Genomic DNA, 20,468 nt, shown 5'->3' on the forward strand with positions numbered 1-20,468 from the left:
ATATTACCAATGCTGTAGCTACAAGCATAAACAAAGATCCAGAAAGTATTCAGACCCCTTCACATCTGGATTTAATTTTTAATAAAATAACAAATTGAAAACATTTTTTCCAAAATGGTCTGTTTTAAATAAGATATAGTGCTTACTGTTCTTCCCAAAAAGCTACAGGTTCGTCTCACCAGACCATTATCAGAAATGTTTACATGCCATTTAGCCGCCTTTCACACAACAGATGTCTCCTGACTTAAATCCCATCAAAGTTTGTTTTGAGGGACTGTATAAATGTGTGTCTATCAATTGGAAACCGTGTAATCTTTAGGAATAAAAAAATGCCTAAAGGAATGGGTCAAATTTAAGCTACAGTGTTGCAAAAAGCAAGTTATTTCTTTACTGTTCTTTATATCTTGAAGCTAAAACTGCCAAAAACAGTTTGCAACAAACTATCAGTAAGTGGTTTGTGAATACTTTCCCCCAAATTATTAGGTTAACAAAGTACAAAGTCAAAATACAAAAGGTGTAAATATAAAGGTAATAAATGCAATGGAAGTGTGTTAACATACAAATACAAAAGTAAATACTTGCTTCCCAAACGTATATCACAATATAAGTCATTTTATGTAGAAATGTTAAAATGTTGTACAAGGTACTGAATTATTTTTTACTAGGTTGTTATAGACATCTAATAATTTTTATTATAGAAAGGTCATAAAAAACGGTTCTGAAAATGTTTTTTTCTGTGGAATTTTTAAATCCTGAACCATACTCAACAACTTAGTTAAACTATATTTGTCTGTTTTTGACATTTGGACAATTTTAACACGTTTGGAAAAGTACAGAAACATTTCTTATATAATCTAACAGTATTTATTGTTCTTTCGAAAACTCTATAGGATAAAATGTTATATTATATGATATATATATCTGTGGTAGTCACGCATGAAATTATATGCTAATATGTATTTTATTGCAGATATTTGATAGTGGTTGACAGTGGTAGCCTAGTGCATGGAGCTGTATGCTTTCAATGCTTTCTGTTGTAAGTTCAAATTTCGACTCTGCAATGCAGCCACTGTTCGGCCCTTGAGCAAGGCTCTTAACCCTTTTAGCTCCAGTTTCCAAACTGGCTAGGATATGCAGAAACATAATTTGACTGTACTGTATATGTGTAGGGTGGCACGGTGGCTTAGTGGGTAGCACTGTCGCCTCACAGCAAGAAGGTCCTGGGTTCGATCCCCAGGCAGGGCTGTCCGGGCCCTTTCTGTGCGGAGTTTGCATGTTCTCCCTGTGTCTGCGTGGGTTTCCTACGGGAGCTCCAGTTACCACCCACAGTCCAAAAACATGCAGTCAGGTTAATTGGAGACACTGAATTGCCCTATAAGTGAATGGGTGTGTGCATGTGTGTGAGTGTATGTGTGTCTGCCCTGCGATGGACTGGCGTGTTACTGTGTGCCTTGCGCCCATTGAAAAGCTGGGATAGGCTCCAGCACCTCCCTGCGACCCTAATTGGATAAGCGGATAAGAAAATGAATGACTGTATATGTGTATATGTACTGTATATATGATACATAAAGACATTATATTTGAGATAGAATATATTATATATTATACATTTAATTCATATGACTGTAAAATTACTACAATTTTCCGTAAGTGATGCAAAAGTCACGTGCATTTTGATCTAACATTTAAATAATGGAGTAGCCTTGCGACACAATAATCATGTATCAGATTTCTTTACTATTTATAAAAGTAGCCAAATCCTGATATAATGCTTTGTTTGCTGTTTACATTGTTCTAAAAAAGTAAATCTCCTAAGTAATACTGAATGTGTACCACTTATTCGTAGGTTCTGGAAGGGCTAATTTACCGTTTATCCTCTGCAGCTGCTTATATGTTCTACGGCTGCTGGTTTAATAAAATACTGAGAAGAATAAAACTCCGAACTGTTCAGTCCCAAAAGGATGCATTTAAAGTTACCTTGATGGACATCATTTCATGCTGTACCCATTCCTGCCAGTAAGGCACTCTGTCCCTACAACTGAGCCCCACTCCTCCGTGCTATACAGGCTCTGCTGGTGCTTAAATACTTTGAGGCTCACATCATTTTATTCCTTCTTCTATAGGTGAGCAAACCCTCTGGACTGAATCCCATAGTCTCACATAATGCACTTCAAATCTCTCAAAGCTTTGCCATTGTCTAAATGTAATCCAACTGCACAGCCTCCACCATCCATCCGCACTGCCTTATGGTCCCTTCAAGTCAGGTAGCCTGGAGGCAAAGGGAGACTAGGGAGGGCCGATTAAAGGTTTGGGACGGGGCCCCGGCCCCACAGTGGTGTGGTTCATGAAGCACAGTACAGGAACAAATGAGGCTGGAATGACATACTGAGGCATTGAGGCGTCCTGCAGGAAAAGTGGTAGGCAGGTCTGGCCCAGTACAGTCCACAGTTATTATAGAACCGTAGATAACAACAAGAAAATCCTGCTGTTGTAAATGAACTGCATTTAATGTTATTAGAATTTAGTACCATATGTTCCATAGCATCAGAGATACTCTATCACATTGGTTGGAGGTTCAAGTCTATGATTGCGCTGCTGACTGATATGTTTCTTTAAATGATTTGAATGGTTTCATGTTTTTGTTTTGTTCATGATAATTTATAAAATTATGCTCTTAACAGATTTCCTTCACTATCCTTTAATAAAATTAAATGCACTGGTTCTTTTTGCCTCATTTTTCACCAACATTTTTTTTCAGGTCTATGGTAAACTCACACAGACAAATGAAACACAATACTGATGAATTCCTGATGGCCTTGAAACCACCCTTCATGCTACAAATAGATATCTTATTTTTTACTGCCTGCCCCTGGTATTCAGTGGCCAAATGCCTAAAAGAAGCACTCCAAATGATTCCAAAAAATAAACAAACTCTACATAATTAACCATGTAACAGGGCAGGATTTCTCCCCTTTATCTTCAATAGTGGGAGCAGAGTGAATGAGGATCCATTCAGCAGGGGGGGGGCAGACTTTCACAAGTCCAGTCTGGTCTACTTGGACAACATCTCTGGATCCTGTAGTGTGTCTGTGCAAGCCAAGCTTCTGGGCTGTAGTTAAATCCAGCCTGGCAGCCCCTCATTGTTTATCTTCCCATGAAAAAAAGCCTGAATCTGTTCATCCATGACTGTCAGGACTCAATCCTTGGTCTTTATGCCAGACTCTTGCTCTCTTTATGTCTAGTTCTGTTGCATTTTCCTACACAGCTTTTTCTGGATGGACCTGCCACCCCTTCTTTATATCTCCATAAAGCTGGTGGCACTGAGATTAGCTGGCCTCCAGGGAGCACCATGTCTGGTCCAGGTCCCATCATGCAGTGCCTGTGTGAGAGATGGGGGAGAGGAGCGAGTCCATGGAGCAGGGCTGGGTAAGATGAAAGGCGGTGGTGAAGGGCACAATTCGACTAGTGGGGCCACGCTACTTCCGGCAAGGCAGAGGGGGCTGGAGGGTAAGAACTCCAGGAGGTGGAACCGCCTAATGGAAACATACCATATTAGTGTATTACTCACATGATAGGGACAGTTGAGCTAAACAATGGTTTATTATATACCTACAATTGCTGTTATTCATTTATTGGGTAAACCTTCCATAGAGATGCACTTTGTAGGTATAACAACTACTGACTGTAGCCCATCATTATGTACACACAATCTGTCAGCTGTCCATGAATAGAAAACAAGCACCATATAACCATAGGTGATACCTGATCAAGAGCTTGTTGGACATCCTTTTCCAAAATCATAAACATTAATAAGGAACTACCCCCCAACCCCACCACCACCACAACAGCTGCAAATAATTCTTGGCCAACTTCTTCTTCTTTTTATATTCCTATTCTTCTATATCTCCCAATCAAGTCATTTCCAATTCCCAATTGTGAATCTGCTGCCATGTGCATCTGATCAAGGACAGCCTGATCACCACACTCCCCTTCTGACACGTGTCCAATCTACGGTCTCTTCTTATCACCTTATCCACATGACTCCTTATACTGAATCTCAGCCTACAGTACCAGATCAGTATTACTCCCATACTGAGGATAATCCATCAGTCCAATAATTTCTGGTTAGTGGTGGTCTTATTGTGGTGACTTTGTATTAATGGAGAGTAAAACAGGGCTGACAGATTAACCATAGTAACAAATAGGCTAAGGTTGGTAATAATACACCTGCAAAGTGCCCCAATATGATAGGTGTACCTTATAACCCTCTTAGAATGAACATGAATATTCACTTAAACAATAAGCTTTTTTATACATGTATACACTGTATTTAATTACACATTAACAGTATAAATAGTAAACTTAATTTTATATGAGCTCTACTTTAGTTTAGTTTAGAGGAGAGAAGGAAGAAGCATGCTACAAACCGTTTCTTTAGAGTGTCCCATTATAAAGAAATAGGGAGAGGCAAGAGTGTCGCTTTTCATGCACATGGAAAGGTTGGAAGGTACCATTCCTAAAAGATAAGGAGGAAATACATAGTCTATCACTGGTATTAAGAGTAAAAGCAAGGGGAAAGAGCAGGTAATACTACAAGCAGAAAAAGAACAGTGTGTTAGCAGCTAATGCCTTATCTCTGCTGGCCAGGTTTCAGGCACCACACCGAGGCTGTTAATTTTCAGCACATCCTTTATCGTTAAAACCTGCCAAAATTGCTCAAAGCTGCCCAAAGCTGGTACAGTCAGTACACCTTTTCCTTTTTACCCAAATCTGAATTTGTGAGAATGTCAGTAGACCCAGATACGAAGCACATAAGCTTCATGTGTAGTTTGCCAATGATAATTAAAGCTGCTCAGTACAAATTAGCAGGCTTAGATTATTTCTTATATCTCAAAAAAGGCATGTGTTATCTTCAACTCTCCTAAATTAAGGTCATTTTTCTTTACATTTTTAGCTGTCAGTCAAAAGTTGCACGTTAATAATCAGCTTCTGAGATGTGTTACATTTACAAATCCCATTTCTGGACAAGAATCTGTGAGCTGCTCATTCTCTTGAACCTTTAATTAACTAGAAAAAGTGTAAAGAAACTTTGTGGAAGAGTTGTCAATCAGTTCAAATTTACCACCACCCCCCCCCCCCCCCACACCCACACACACACACACACTTTTTCCCCAATTTTTCTCCCCTAATCTAGTCGTGTCCAATTACCCTGAATGCGTTCTCTATACTGATTCGACCCTTCACCGCTGACTGAGGACACCTCTCAACTGACATACGCTCCCTCCGGCACGTACAGTCAGTACAGACTGCATTTTTCACCTGCACAAGTCGAGTTCATACACCAGTGAGCACTGTGCACGGAGGGCCACACCCCCATCAGCATTATTCCTCAGCCCTGTGCAGGCGCCATCAGTCAGCCAGCAGGGGCCGCAGTCGCACCAGTTATGAGGACCTATGATCCGACTTTTTTACCCCTAACCCTGAACAACAGCCAATCATTGTTCATGCAAGAAATCTCATTCTGATACAGCAAAGCCTGAGACCCTAGCACTGCACAAGAAACCGTCATGCTGCTGTGATAATTATAGCCACATGGGTTCAGGAGTACTTCAGAAATCCATTGTCACTAACCCTAGTTAAACTCAGTTACACAAAGATAAATACACTACTTCTATGCAGGGATGCTGCCCAATTCTCTGGGTCCGAGTTCATCTCAGATAAACTGTAAGAGTCCATGTTTAAATTTGTTTTCAGTTTGTTTGTTTGTTTATTAGAATTTTAACATCATGTTGTACACACTTTGGTTACATTTATGACAGGAACGGTAGTTACTCGTTACACAAGCTTTATCAATTCACAAGTTTAATGTCAAACACAGTCATGGACAATTTTGTATCTCCAAATTACCTCACTTGCACATCTTTGGACTGTGGGAGGAATCGGACACCCGGAGGAAACCCACGCAGACACAGAGGGAACATGCAAACTCCACACAGAAAGGACCCGGACCTTCCCACCTGGGGATCGAACCCTTCTTGCTGTGAGGCGACAGTGCTATCCACTTAGCCATAGTGCCGCCCCAAACTTGTTTTCAGAAAAAACTGACGTTGCCAAAGACTAAAAGGACCGTCTAGAGCGTTGTCTGTTCAAGGTGCAGAATCCAACATCTATCATTGTTTGGATGGGCATCAGTGCCTACGGCTTGGGAGACTTGCCTACATGTGAAGGTATAGTTGGCGCAGAGGTGTACAGTATATTGAGATTTTTGAGAGACGTTTGCTGGCACAAAGGCAACATCTTTTCCTGGGAAGTCCATGGTTATTTCCGTAACACAATGCTAAGCCTCATTCGTAGACAGAGTGTGCATGTGCTTGACTGGCCTGCCTGCAGTACAGATCTGTGTGCTCTTTAAAATGTATGGTTTCCATGCATCATGAAGAGGAAAATCAGACCACTGTGTTCAAAGGTCGTTGAGCGTCTGAACTTTTGTATTAAGAAACATTCAAAATATTCTTTTTGTACTTACTTCCGGTGCTGTGTGAGCTGCAGCCTGTTACAGCAGCTCCTTCTGTCTTGTTTGTTTTTGTAATTTTTAAATAAACCCCTGTCTTATTTCTCATGTTTTTTCTTTAAACTTATCGTCCCTTTACGCAAACCTGTGCAACCATGGACGTGAAACTGGTAACATTAGCAGTGTTTTTATTTACTTTCGGAATCATTGCTATCGCATCGGCTATAGCCATGGACCTATCGTTTATTAGTTAATTTTCCTAAGGGGATCAATAAAGTCTTATCTTAATTTTGTCAGTTAAACAAAGTTTCAGACAAACACGTCACAAAAATGGGGTTTGTAGAAATTACATATTATATACAGAGTTTACATACTTTGTTTTAATCAAAAGCAAATATCTATTCAGCATTATGATAAATGTTTCAGAATTAAATAACTGAATAGAATTGTATGTTTGTTTATTAAATCACAACTGTTGTATTTATAGAACCAATGTTACTATTACACCCACCATATTCAGGCACCTGCCCTGTGCCTCGTTTGAGCAGCAGACGCACCCGTCGGCCCCCTGCCTTGATCAGCTCAATGGCACGAGCATGACTCATGTCCCGCGTGCTCTCCCCATTTATCTCAATAATTTGATCGCCCACCTACACACACAAATACACAAACACACACACACACCTGGTATAAGATCCACTCATGAGAAAATCACCTTTTGATGACATTTTCTGCTCCTCCAATCATGCGCAGCCTGCATGTTTTCCACAAATAAATTACAACGTCCAAATTCATTTAAAGAAACGATCCCGACTCCGCAGCACCGACCGAATCTGGCATTTGCTCCGCCGGGATTCACATAGCGAAAGCAATGTGCTTAATGCATATTGAACTGACCCTCATCCTGCCGTTACGGATCGCTGGGCCATCCTCGGCCAAACGCAGAACAAACAGGTCCATCTTGTACTCCCTCCCTCCTCTGATGCTGAACCCGAAGCCCTTTACGCTCTTCTCAAGCTCTACTGTGAAGTAGTCGTAGTCCTGTGAAGAAGGAAAAACATGTACAGGTCACTTCTCTCTGAGTGGGGTCCTTCCAGCATTGTGTACTGTAATACTGTTGTCTCACTGCTAGTGATACTTTATTAATCCCCATTTATCTAACTGTTCTGATGGATATTTGATTCATGCGCCCAAGGGAAACACAGTACTCAGCACAGCACAGCACCAGATTCTCCTAACAACATCATATAACACTTTTCAAGCTTAAAAATCTCACACGACAACTCAAAGGTTCTTTGGTATTACAAGATACTGTAGAAATGCAATGTTTTTATGTATACACCGATCAGCCATAACATTAAAACCACCTCCTTGTTTCTACACTCACTGTCCATTTTATCAGCTCCACTTACCATATTGAAGCACTTTGTAGTTCTACAATTACTGACTGTAGTCCATCTGTTTCTCTGCATACTTTGTTAGCCCCCTTTCACCCTGTTCTTCAATGGTCAGGACTCTCCCAGGACCACCACAGAGCAGGTATTATTTGGATGGTGGATCATTCTCAGCACTGCAGTGACACTGACATGGTGGTGGTGTGTTAGTGTGTGTTGTGCTGGTATGAGTGGATCAGACACGGCAGCACTGCTGGAGTTTTTAAACACCTCACTATTACTGCTGAACTGAGAATAGTCCACCAACCAAAAATATCCAGCCAACAGCGCCCCATAGGCAGCGTCCTGTGACCACTGATGGAGGTCTAGAAGATGACCAACTCAAACAGCAGCAATAGATGAGCGATCGTCTCTGACTTTACATCTACAAGGTGGACCAACTTGGTAGGAGTGTCTAATAGAGTGGACAGTGAGTGGACATGGCATTTAAAACTCCAGCAGTGCTGCTGTGTCTGATCCACTCATACCAGCACAACACACACTAACACACCACCACCATGTCAGTGTCACTGCAGTGCTGAGAATCATCCACCACTCAAATAATGCTTGCTCCGTGGTGGTCCTGTAGTGGTCCTGAACATTGAAGAACAGGGTGAAAAAGGTATGTAGAGGAACAGATGGACTACAGTCAGTAATTGTAGAACTACAAAGTGCTTCTATATGGTAAGTGGAGCTGATAAAATGGACAGTGAGTGTAGAAACAAAGAGGTGGTTTTAATGTTATGGCTGATCAGTGTACAGTGGGGTCAAAAAGTATTTAGTCAGCCACTGATTGTGCAAGTTCTCCTACTTAGAAAGATGAGAGAGGTCTGTAATTTTCTTCATAGCTACACTTCAACTATGAGAGACAAAATGAGAAAAAAAAATCCAGGAAATCACATTGTAGGATTTTTAAAGAATTTATTTGTAAATTATGGTGGAAAATAAGTATTTGGTCAATAACAAAAGTTCAACTCAATACTTTGTAACATAACCTTTGTTGGCAATGACAGAGATCAAACGTTTCCTGTAAGTCTTCACCAGGTTTGCACACACTGTAGCTGGTATTTTGGCCCATTCCTCCATGCAGTGATGTTTTGGGGCTGTCGCTGGGCAATACGAACTCCACAAATTTTCTATGGGGTTGAGGTCTGGAGACTGGCTAGGCCACTCCAGGACCTTGAAATGCTTTTTACGGAGCCACTCCTTCGTTGCCCGAGTGGTGTGTTTGGGATCATTGTCATGCTGGAAGACCCAGCCACGTTCCATCTTCAATGCTCTCACTGATGAGAGTTTTGGCTTAAAATCTCACGATACATGGCCCCGTTCATTCTTCCCTTAACACGGATCAGTCGTCCTGTCCCCTTTGCAGAAAAACAGCCCCAAAGCATGATGTTTCCACCCCCATGCTTCACAGTAGGTATGGTGTTTACTCAGCATTCTTCTTCCTCCAAACACGACAAGTTGAGTTTTTACCAAAAAGTTCCATTTTGGTTTCATCTGACCACATGATATTCTCCCAATCTTCTTCTGGATCATCCATATGCTCTCTGGCAAACTTCAGACGGGCCTGGCCAGTACATGTCCCTCTCGGCGTAGTGTGTTACTGATGGTAGCCTTTGTTACTTTGGACCCAGCTCTCTGCAGGTCATTCATCAGGTCCCTCCGTGTAGTTCTGGGATTTTTGCTCACTGTTCTCATGATCATTTTGACCCCACGGGATGAGATCTTGACCCCAAGGGAGATTATCAATGGTCTTGTATGTCTTCCATTTTCTTACAATTGCTCCCACAGTTGATTTATTCACACCAACCTGCTTGCCTATTGTAGATTCACTCTTCCCAGCCTGGTGCAGGTCTACAATTTTCTTCCTGGTGTCCTTCGACAGCTCTTTGGTCTTGGCCATGGTTGAGTTTGGAGTCTGACTGTTTGAGGCTGTGGACAGGTGTCTTTTATACAGATAACGACGTCAAACAGGTGCCATTAATACAGGTAACGAGTGGAGGACAGAAGAACTTCTTAAAGAAGAAGTTACAGGTCTGTGAGAGCCAGAAATCTTGCTTGTTTGTGGGTGACCAAATACTTATTTTCCACCATAATTTACAAATAAATTCTTTAAAAATCCTACAATGTGATTTCCTGGATTTTTTTTTTCTCATTTTGTCTCTCATAGTTGAAGTGTACCTATGATGAAAATTACAGACCTATCTCATCTTTCTAAGTAGGAGAACCTGCACAATCAGTGGCTGACTAAATACTTTTTGACCCCACTGTATGTACCTACTTACATTCCATCACTATTCCACATACACCCCTGGGTCCTACCTGTGGTCTGTAATCAGAGATGGAATGCTGTCTGTAATCAATGAGTGGGGGAGGATGCCTGTAGTCCATAGTGGGAGGCTGTCTGTAATCCGCCACAGGTGGATGTCTGTAGTCCACTGGAGGCTGTCTGTAGTCCGTGTACGGTGGTTGGCAGATGTCTGGTTTAACATCCTGTCTGGCTTTTACCTCCGACCTACAATTACCAACAAGTTACATTTACAAAAAAGCCTTTCCACTTTCCGCAAATCTAAAGCTGTGTAATTACAGTTCGATCGACTCATGGCAAAACGCTTATTATGTGTTGTCTTGGTTGATTTTAAGTCTGAGTAGGACCAGATTTGTGATTTCTGCATAGTACTGCGATTGTGTGTGCTGCGTTTCTCCCACAATCCAGCAGAAATGTGATTTATGCACTTTACATTTTTCTTATTTCTTTTCCTTAGCTATGGTGTGATGCAGTGTGGGGCCAGTGATAACTCAGTGGTTAAGGTACTGGACTAGTAAACAGAAGGTTGCCGGTTCAGGCCCCGCCACCACCAAGTTGCCACTGTTGGGTCCCTGAGCAAGGCCCTTAACCCTCAATTGCTCATCATGTTCTGCTCATTGTGTAAGTCGCTTTGCATAAAAGCATCTGCTAAATGCTGAAAATGTAAATGTAAATGTAAAATGCATGACTGACTTCAATTTCTGATTTAAAAGCAAATATCAACGTTCCTATACACACATTAATTATTAACATGATTGGAGGATTCATCATTTATTAGGACTATTTTTTTTAAATAACCCACAACACAATCCTACCTACATACAATTTCTATAATTCATGTATTAGATTGTAGACTTTGGGTGGCACGGTGGCTCGCTGGGTAGCACTGTCGCCTCACAGCAAGAAGGTCCTGGGTTATATCTCCAGGCGGGGCGGTCCGAGTCCTTTCTGTGCGGAGTGTGCATGTTCTCCCCGTGTCTGCGTGGGTTTCCTCCGGGAGCTCCGGTTTCCTCCCACAGTCCAAAAACATGCAGTCAGAATAATTGGAGTCACTGAATTGCCCTATAGTTGAATGGGTGTGTGTATGTGTGTGTGTATGTATGTGTGTCTGCCCTGCGATGGACTAGTGCCCCGTCCAGGGAGGGGGTTACTATGTGCCTTGTGCCCATTGAAAAGCTGGGATAGGCTCCAGCACCCCCGCGACCCTAATTGGATAAGCGGTTAAGACAGTGAGTGAGTGAGAATGTATACTTCTTCCTGGAAGAAATATTTATATAATGTTATCCTGGCATGTCTGTTTTACAAAAACTATACATGGTTCAGCCCTGCTCCCTGCAGTCAGGTGTTTAAGATGCTGCTGTAACATTTTCTACATCAAAAGGCTGTAAACGCTGAACTTTTTTTCACATCGTCTAGGCAGGTAACCCATTTACATAACGCCTGGGAAGAGTCTCTCTCTCTCTTTTTCTGTCTTTGAGCAGGAGCCAAATCTGCCAAGGTCCTGTCTCAAAGCAGAAAAGACTGCTGAAGAGCTCCCTGAGCCGTGAGTCGCGTTTTATCAAGCGGATATCCAGAGTAAATATTTCACACTGAAAAGTTAAGTGACAATATGCAACCGAGTGAAAGTAGTAAGAGGACTGAATGGTGCTTCAGGCAAACTGGGGTATTACCTCAGGCACTGGTGCTCAGCTCAGGATTAAAGGTTGTTTTGGAGACATGACTTACAAATCTGCTAGAGGAACTTGCTAAGACTTGGTCTGTATGTTTGCATGGTTTAATATCTCAAGACGTCAGACTGTTTTTTTCCATTTTTATTTATGCATTTTCTCCTTTTTTCTGCCGGTTTAGCATAGCCAATTAGTGTTCCACTGCTGGAGACCCCAATCACAGTGCCGATCCCTTAACCCCTTCTTATACCCCCATACTCACACATGAGGCCGAAAATCGCACATGGAGAATCACACACCGCTCTTTATGCTCCTCCATTTCTGTACAGGCACCTTGGGCTACTAACCTGGGTCCTTACACAGGGTCGAAGACCTCATCTACTTATTAGTCACACCCAGCAGACTAGTGGCCAATTTTGTCTGATGCCTGCTAGGGGGTGCCCAGCCAACTAGTAGCAGAACTGAGATTCGAATTTGGGAAGTTCAGAATCCCAGCACTGCGCAGTGGCAAAATACGCTAGCACACCAGAGCTAGGATCTTGAATACATTGCATCGAATCTCAGCTTAATAGGCTCATCTACATTTCAAAAGGCGAAAGGCAGAAAATACTCGGGAGAGGTCGCCAGTTCATCACAGGACACACCCACCTAGGTGGACTTTTAGTACCTCTAATTATCCAGACTGTCTTTGGACTGTGGGAGGAAACCAAAGCACCTGGAGGAAACAGGTAAAAAAGATGACAGTGCTACACACCGGGCCACTGTGCCACTCCAATTGGCACTCTGTCCTGAACTTAACTTTACTGAAAAGCTGTTGGGTGAGCTGTAAAGGAAGTTTAATTAAATAATCTAGGAGCCCAAAGAGATTCTGTTTTGAATCATTGCTCCAGATTATCCAATGGTGTCAACAAATCAGGTACTAAAATATGTTCTTAAAATCCTACACCAGCATGAGTTCACCCATTCCTTTGAGGGCAAACATTATTCAGAGGAAAATTAACTGGGTGAGTTATACTGCTGTAGGTCTTGATTTCAACTAAGCAGCATATGTACTGCACGAACTAAGTGAAAGAAATGAACTTCTTGAAACTTTCAATATTATTATTGTCCAACAACTCATTCATTTCAAAAAGTAAAATAAAACAAGCTGTACACCCTGTGTGGAAACTCATATGATTAAACAAATGCTCAGTATTTTGGCACAAGCTTTAACTCAAGAGTCCTAAGGAGACCCTGAAACACCAGGTGTGACACCTAGTGGCAACAGAACCATGAAGCGATGATTCACGAAGGCACTAGCGTATCAGAGGAGCAGCTGGTGAGAAGAGGAAGGTTGTATATCTGCAGGTTTTGTGAAGCACAGTGACAGCTGTGTCATGGATTTCAGTGCAGTTCAGCCAGTGATGTACAGTACAGCACAATAAATAGACTGATGAAAGCCCAGATTTTGATTTATCAAACCATATCTTCAGAAAAACTACTGAGAAAAAAAAATTACACAATAGTGCCTCTTCAAACATTCTGCAGACACAACTAAGACCTACTGATGTAGAAGCCAGACGACTATTAAATGGGCTGCTTCAGACCCCCGGCATAAACATAACTGAAACCGTATGCGATCAGTTGGACGGTGAAAAGCTGCCCGAAACCTGAAACTGGAAATATCTTCATGCTATTAAAAACGAATTAGCACAGAAGTATGCAAATTCTAACAAGGGCTAAAATACAATATACGCAGTTGTCTTTATGTCCTAAATGGCTGTATATTGACTTGTCAATAAGCCAATATATTTGTTTCTTTGTTGTCTATTTGTATAATTTAGTTGCCTATAATTTAGAAATGGCATGTCTAAATTACAATACCATTCCCTCAAACTCTCTTCAGTCTTTAAGACCTTTATTCCACTGCATGAAGTACAAATAATGCCAAGTTCACACTACACGACTTTCCAAGTCGTCAGGTCACTGTACAGTTCACACTACACGACTGGATCTCTTGTAATCTGGAGTCTTACAAGTTGGTGTGGCTTTCACACTACACGACTGTGATAGGGGGTTTCACACTTCATGATCTATCACCAACTGGAATCGCAGGCGAGCTTCTCTGGTCTCCCAAACTACATTTTGTCACGAAAACAAATGCGAGAAGTGACGAGGGGTTTAATGATACCACGTCTAAAAATGCACGTCAACAAGTAGCAATCAATCAATGTTGTTTGTGCACTGATGTGCAGCATTAAATCAAGGAGAAAAAATAAATGAATCTGAGTGGATTTGGCTACGCGAATAGCATGGATTGTTCTGTAGTGAGTTTTTGCAATGCAACGTTGGTGTTATGTTTTGTAGAGAACGATCAGGTCAGAAATACTGTATAAAACGTGTGTGTATGCCGATGTTTTCTGATATAAACTATATTACGCCCCTGTCCCACCTTTTTTACAACTCCTCCCCTGCGTCTCCCCTCACCCCGTATCTTGCGTTCTCATTGGCTGTTCGACATAGCACTCATTGCCAGTCGGGCAACTCAGATCCAAATATTTGACAAGCTAGAAATCTTTCTTCGGTGAGCCGCTCAGATCGAGTTGTTGAGTAGTTCACACATAGCGATTGAGAGCCGAGTTTCGATCGCTGAGCGAATGCCGAGTTGCTCCAGAGCCAGCAAATCTAGCGCCGACCAGGTTCGATTAAATCAATTTACACTAAAGTGCCAGAAAAAATGGCACACTGGTCTAATACTACACTGGTCCCCCACAGAAACATAGAACTGCAGAAATACGAGGCATGGACTCCACAAGCTTGTGGAAATGTTCTGTAGGCAATAAACACCATACTTCCTACAGAACAATTCACAAGTTCACAAGTTGTATTCCGCAGTGTAGGATTTCTGTGTTCCACAGTGCGTTGCATTTCATTCCAGATGTGTTTGATAACATTGCGATCTGGTGACTTAGGTGGGAAAGGAAAAATCCTAAACCTTAGTTTGGTGGACATGAACGGGTGTAACCCGTCAGAAAAGAGGCACACATAGTGTTCACCTGTCAGAGACGTTTGTAGATGTACCAGGGATCCCATGGAATCCCAGCTAAACAAACCCCATACCATTATAACCACCATTAAGATAAAAGTCTTTACTTGACCTCTAATTGCACTAATGGTCAAAAATTATTACAGGTTTTATTGATATTTATGCAGAGTAATGTCTAAATGAATTGTGACTGTTTCAGGCCAATGGACACTAGTCAATAATGTCCATGAATATCTGGGGATCAAATAATCCATAGTGGGCTAGCACACCTTACCCCCGCACCTCCTGAGCGCCATACAATACAAATCTAACATTGGTCAGAAATTTGTCCCTAAAACCTTATTCTAGTTGTGACTAGATGACTATTTTGACCAGTGTTAAAAGGACAACAATTTGCAGGATGCTGACCAGGGTAGAACAATAAGGAAAACAAACAGTCTCAAATAAACCGGGGTGGTCAAAATAATAGAAACAAAGTAACAAAAGAAAGACACAAAAACATCCACAGCCATAAAGACACAATCTCATAAAGACATTGAAGACAATTCCAGTGGCCTGCACAGAGCACCCTATTTATTTAAGACTGTCCTTTTTCGTTATTGTTCTACCTTGGTCAAGCATCTTGCAATTGGATTCATTTTCAATTCTTGCAGGTGTGGGGCTTCACAATAAAGAAAAAGACAGCTAGTTTGTGACACTTGTAAAGTCCAAATGGTTTTACACAGCCAGGCAAAGCAAGATCCTTTGAAGTTTAAGATGCATAAGCACTGTAGCTTCAAGCTAATTAAATATGCTAACTTTATACACCATATATGTCATATATGTAAAAATTTTTGATAAAAAGCCAATAAACAGTTGTCTTCCAGATGTAAAGACTTTTACAAACGACTTCATTTAGTAAACAAACTGCCACACCCTCACTGAGAGCGTGCTACACTGTACCTGCTGTCGTGAAGGTAGAGCTGAGGTGCAACTGCGACCGGCACCCCTCCTATAGTGCTGAGCTGAACACCCGGGACGCCCCCAACCATGGAAATGCCCTGAACAACAGGAACGCCCGCAACAACTGGAATGCCTTGAACAGTCGGGATGCTCGGATCTATTGACGTCCCCGTCAGAGTCCCAATCGGGCCTGAGTGCACTGTTTCGATGCTGGGGTGACTCACAGCTGGATTCGGCTGAGTGACGCACGTGCTGCTAGGGACTATCGCAGGGTTCAGTTCTGTATGCTGGGGGCTGGACTGGGTGGTTGCTGGGCTGGGGTGGGGGGCGGGAGGACTCGGATTAGCCACACCGCCACTCTGCTGGGATGCTGAGCTTGGCTGAGTTTGTGGGCCTTGCTTCTGAGCCACCAGGGGGCTCTGCTTCTCAGAGGTGGGGCCTGAGTGGGCGCCGTTTACGTCTGTCGGAGAGAAAAACAATGAGCAAGTGCAAAAAAAAACAGGAACTTCTAATTAAAGAATGAGATTGTGGCCTGAATGCTAAATTTGAACAGACTGGAACTGATAACGAATAAGCAACAGTCACAGGAAAGAGAGAGAACAAAGATCAGAAGCACATACACTATATAGCCAAAAGTAGTTGGACACCTGACTATGAGCTTGTTGGACATCCTATTTAAAAAACAAATGGTATTAAAATAGAGTGACCTTTGTGTGATCTTTTCAGCTATAACAACAGCCACTCTTCTGAGAAGGCTTTCACAAGACTTTAAAATATGTGGGAATTTGTGCCCATTCAGTCAAAAGAGGATTTTTAGGCAGTTGTAGCCTTGCGGTTAAGGTACTGGACTAGTAATTAGAAGATCGCTGGTTCAAGCCCCACCACTGCCAGGTTGCTGCTGTTGGGCCCTTGAGCAAGGCCCTTAACCCTCAATTGCTCAGACTGTATACTGTCCCAGTACTGTAAGTAACTTTGGATAAAGGTGTCCGCTAAATGCCGAAAATGTAAATGTAAATTTGTATGGCTGGGCACTGATGTTGGTCAAGAAAGCCTCAATTGGGTGCTAAAGTACGCTAGCGCACTTGGGGTTTCGAATACATTGTATCGAATCTCAGCTCTGCCTTTCGACTGGGCTGGGCGGCTGCATGAACAACGATTGGCTGTTGTTCAGGGTTAGAGGGTAAGAAGTCGGATCATAGGTCCTCATAACTGGTGCGACTGCGGCCCCTGCTGGCTGACTGATGGCGCCTGCACAGGGCTGAGGAATAATGCTGATGGGGGTGTGGCCCTCCATACACAGTGCCCGTCGGTGTGTGAACTCGACTAGTGCAGGTGAAAAATGCAGTCTGTACTGTCTGTACATGCCGTATGTCAGTTGAGAGGCGTCCTCAGTCAGCGGTGAAGGGTCGAATCAGCATAGAGGACGCAATCAGGGTAATTGGGGAAAAAAGTGGGGGAAAATAGAAAATTCCAAAAAAAAAAAAAAAAGGAAAAAAAGGAAATTGATGTGATTTTTTTCTCCAACCTTTTCCCCTCCAATTTTCACCCCTAATCTATTCCTGTCCAATTACCCTAATTGCATCCTCCACTGATTCAACCCTCCACCGCTGACTGAGGACGCTTCTCAACTGACACACGCCCCCTCCAACACGTGCTCAGTACAGACTGCATTTTTCACCTGCACGAGTCAAGTTCATATAGACCGATCACCACTGTGCACGGAGAGCCACACCTTGATCAGCATTATTCCTCAGCCCTGTGCAGGCGCCATCAATCAGCCAGCTGGGGTCGTAATTGCACCAGTTATGAGGACCCACGATCCGACTTGCCCCTAACCCTATGAACAACAGCCAATCGATGTTCATGCAGCCGGCCAGCCCAGCCGGATGGCAGAGCTGAGTTTCGCTCCGATGTATTCGTAAACTCAGCTCTGGTGTGCTAGCGTATTTTACCGCTGCGCAGCCTGAGCGGCCTCCTCATGTCTTTATTGAGCTTGATTTGTGCACGAAGCATGATCACGCTGGAACAAATAAAGGCCTTCCCTAAACTATTGCTGAAAAGTTGAAAGCATATAATGTCCTTTATATAACTGATTTATTACACCTGGTAGCAAGTATCATGCCTGAAACACATTAATTCAAAAATTAAAATTATTTTGTTCATATAGTGTAGATTATATAGATTATATGTTTATATGCTGCATGATATTTGCTAAAATGCGGTAAACTGTGCAGCTCTGCATACAATAAGAAAAAACTAGTAAAAACATCCTGAATTGCTGTTATGTCTGACCTTCCTCAGGGATGATGTGCAGAGTAACGGTCAGTCCTGCATCTTTGATTAGCTTCACAATGTCAGCATGAGGCATGTTGATAATTGACTGGTTGTTGACAGCCATGATGCGATCGCCGACCTTCAGCTTCCCACAGCGGTCAGCAGGACTGCCCTCTATGATGCGCCCGATCTTGTGTGGCACAGCTAGAATCAAAATAAAAACATTATTTTATAAGTGAAGTACAATGAAATTGTCTGCAATGCAACATAATACAATTTAAATTAAAAAAATACTCCAGAGAACTGGTTACTAACATTCATCCTGGCATTTGTACCATGATGTGAGATTGGCATGGACAACAATGGAAACACATTTTCCTAAAGGCGTACTGAACTAAAAAGTTCTTTTTTTGAGTACAGGGAATTGTGTTGAAATCATCGTCCTTATCTACAGCAGGAAAAGAACATGTTAAAACACACTGGGGTATTCCTAACTGATTTTATATATATATTGTTTATTTGTTTTCTCCCTTTTTAGCGCGTTCAATTGCCCGATTGTGTCATGCTTCCTCTCCACCAATGCCAACCCCGGCTCTGATTGAGGAGAACGAAGCTAACCCACGCCCTCTCCGACACGTAGGCAGCAGCCGTATGTATTTTGTCACCTACACTTTGACGAGTGCAGTGCAGATCAGCACTGTGTACGGAGAGACACACCCTGACAGCACTCTTTTCCCATCTCTGTGCAGGCGCCATCAATCAGCCAGCAGAGGTCGTAATTGTATTAGTTATGAGAGAGTCCCTATCCGGCTTTAATATCCCACCCCTATCTGAACAACAGGCCAACTGCTGTTCATGTGGCTGCTCAGCCCAGCCGGCAGGCAGAGCTGAGACTCAATGCGATGGTTCCAGCGTGTGTTTTTATCGCTGCGCCACCTGAGCGTCTTTTAACTGATAGTTTTAACTTGAGTCAATACACAATATGGTCAAAAGTATCTGGACACTCCTTCTAATTCTTAAGCCTTATAGAGAGTTTCTGCCATACACATTGCTAACAGATGCATACAACTGATTAAGTAAAAAAAAAATTATGTTTTGGCAAAGCCCCAACCCTATTAAACTCATTTGGGATAATTTGGAACAGACAACTCCAAAATATTGTGGAAATCCTTTTCAGAAAAGTGGGGACTGTTACAGCTGCAAAGAAAGGGGGGACATATTTATGTCAGTGGTTTTGGAATTGGATGTCCAACTAGGCAACAGTCAGGTGGTGTTCATATACTTTTGGCTAAACTGTAACTCATCTTTTAAAATGTATTATTCACACTTTGATTTCCTGAGTGAGTGTTTAACAAGTTGTTTGTTTTGAAAAGTGATATCAGGAAAGAGACAGACACTAACAGATTGTGGCGGTGTTCTCCGGCCGGTTTAGGGAGCTGATGATGACGAAGCCAAAGCCTTCCGTCTCTTTTCGGTGAATGACTACATCGGTGGTGGGCGGCAGGTTGACTGGACACACGGTGCAGCCTCGAGGGGAGCTGTTATGATTGGCTGCTGCTTCATTCTCTCCACAGGTTTGACCTGCAGGGGGCAGTAGGCACAGTCTGAGTCACTTCTTATGTATAGACATCAGCTTTCCAAACAATGAGACAGTAATTGTGTCATCAAATATCTAAACATGCATCATCAACATCTAATAATAATAATAATAATAAGTAACCAATCAAATATCTAAATACATATCAACAACATCTAATAATAATAATATTAATAATAATAAATCAACAAATATCTATACATGTATCTAACAATAACAATAATAATAATAATAATAATAGTATAATCAAATATCTATACATGTATCATCATCATGTAATCATAATAATAAATATTTTATCATTAAATATCTATACACATAACATCTAACAATACTACTACTAATAATAATAAATAATAAATAATCAAAGATCTATACATGTATCATCAACATCTAATAATACTACTACTACTAATAATAAATAATGAATAATCAAAGATCTATACATGTATCATCAACATCTAATAATAATAATAATAATAATAATAATAAATAATCAAAGATCTATACATGTATCATCAACATCTAATAATAACAATAATAATAATAAATAATGAATAATCAAAGATCTATACATGTATCAACATCTAATAATAATAATAATAAATGTATTATTTTATATCTATACACATATCATCTGATAATAATAATAATTATAATAATAATAATAACAATAATAATAACAACAAAATAATAATAATAATATTA

General features: G+C 41.6%; 1 protein-coding gene across 5 annotated transcripts in view; it reads right to left on the bottom strand.

Annotated features, from left to right (window-relative positions):
- Positions 1–1,722: 1,722 nt before the first annotated feature.
- The window catches only part of magi2b (membrane associated guanylate kinase, WW and PDZ domain containing 2b), a 194,455-nt gene continuing 175,709 nt past the window's right edge, over positions 1,723–20,468 (bottom strand). For 3 of the 5 annotated variants that reach the window (XM_063000734.1, XM_063000732.1, XM_063000731.1), the window contains 8 exons: positions 19,565–19,744; positions 18,182–18,367; positions 15,890–16,349; positions 10,270–10,462; positions 7,409–7,552; positions 7,023–7,161; positions 4,428–4,516; positions 1,723–3,533 (listed from right to left, as the gene is read on the bottom strand). In XM_063000734.1, the coding sequence (XP_062856804.1) occupies positions 3,477–3,533; positions 4,428–4,516; positions 7,023–7,161; positions 7,409–7,552; positions 10,270–10,462; positions 15,890–16,349; positions 18,182–18,367; positions 19,565–19,744 (1,448 nt within the window). In that variant the 3' untranslated portion in view covers positions 1,723–3,476. The remainder of the gene's footprint in view (positions 3,534–4,427; positions 4,517–7,022; positions 7,162–7,408; positions 7,553–10,269; positions 10,463–15,889; positions 16,350–18,181; positions 18,368–19,564; positions 19,745–20,468) is intronic. The other 2 variants (XM_063000735.1, XM_063000733.1) reach the window with 2 other exon arrangements.

This window comes from Trichomycterus rosablanca, chromosome 8, assembly GCF_030014385.1.
Source record: "Trichomycterus rosablanca isolate fTriRos1 chromosome 8, fTriRos1.hap1, whole genome shotgun sequence".
NCBI classification, from domain to species: Eukaryota; Metazoa; Chordata; class Actinopteri; order Siluriformes; family Trichomycteridae; genus Trichomycterus; species Trichomycterus rosablanca.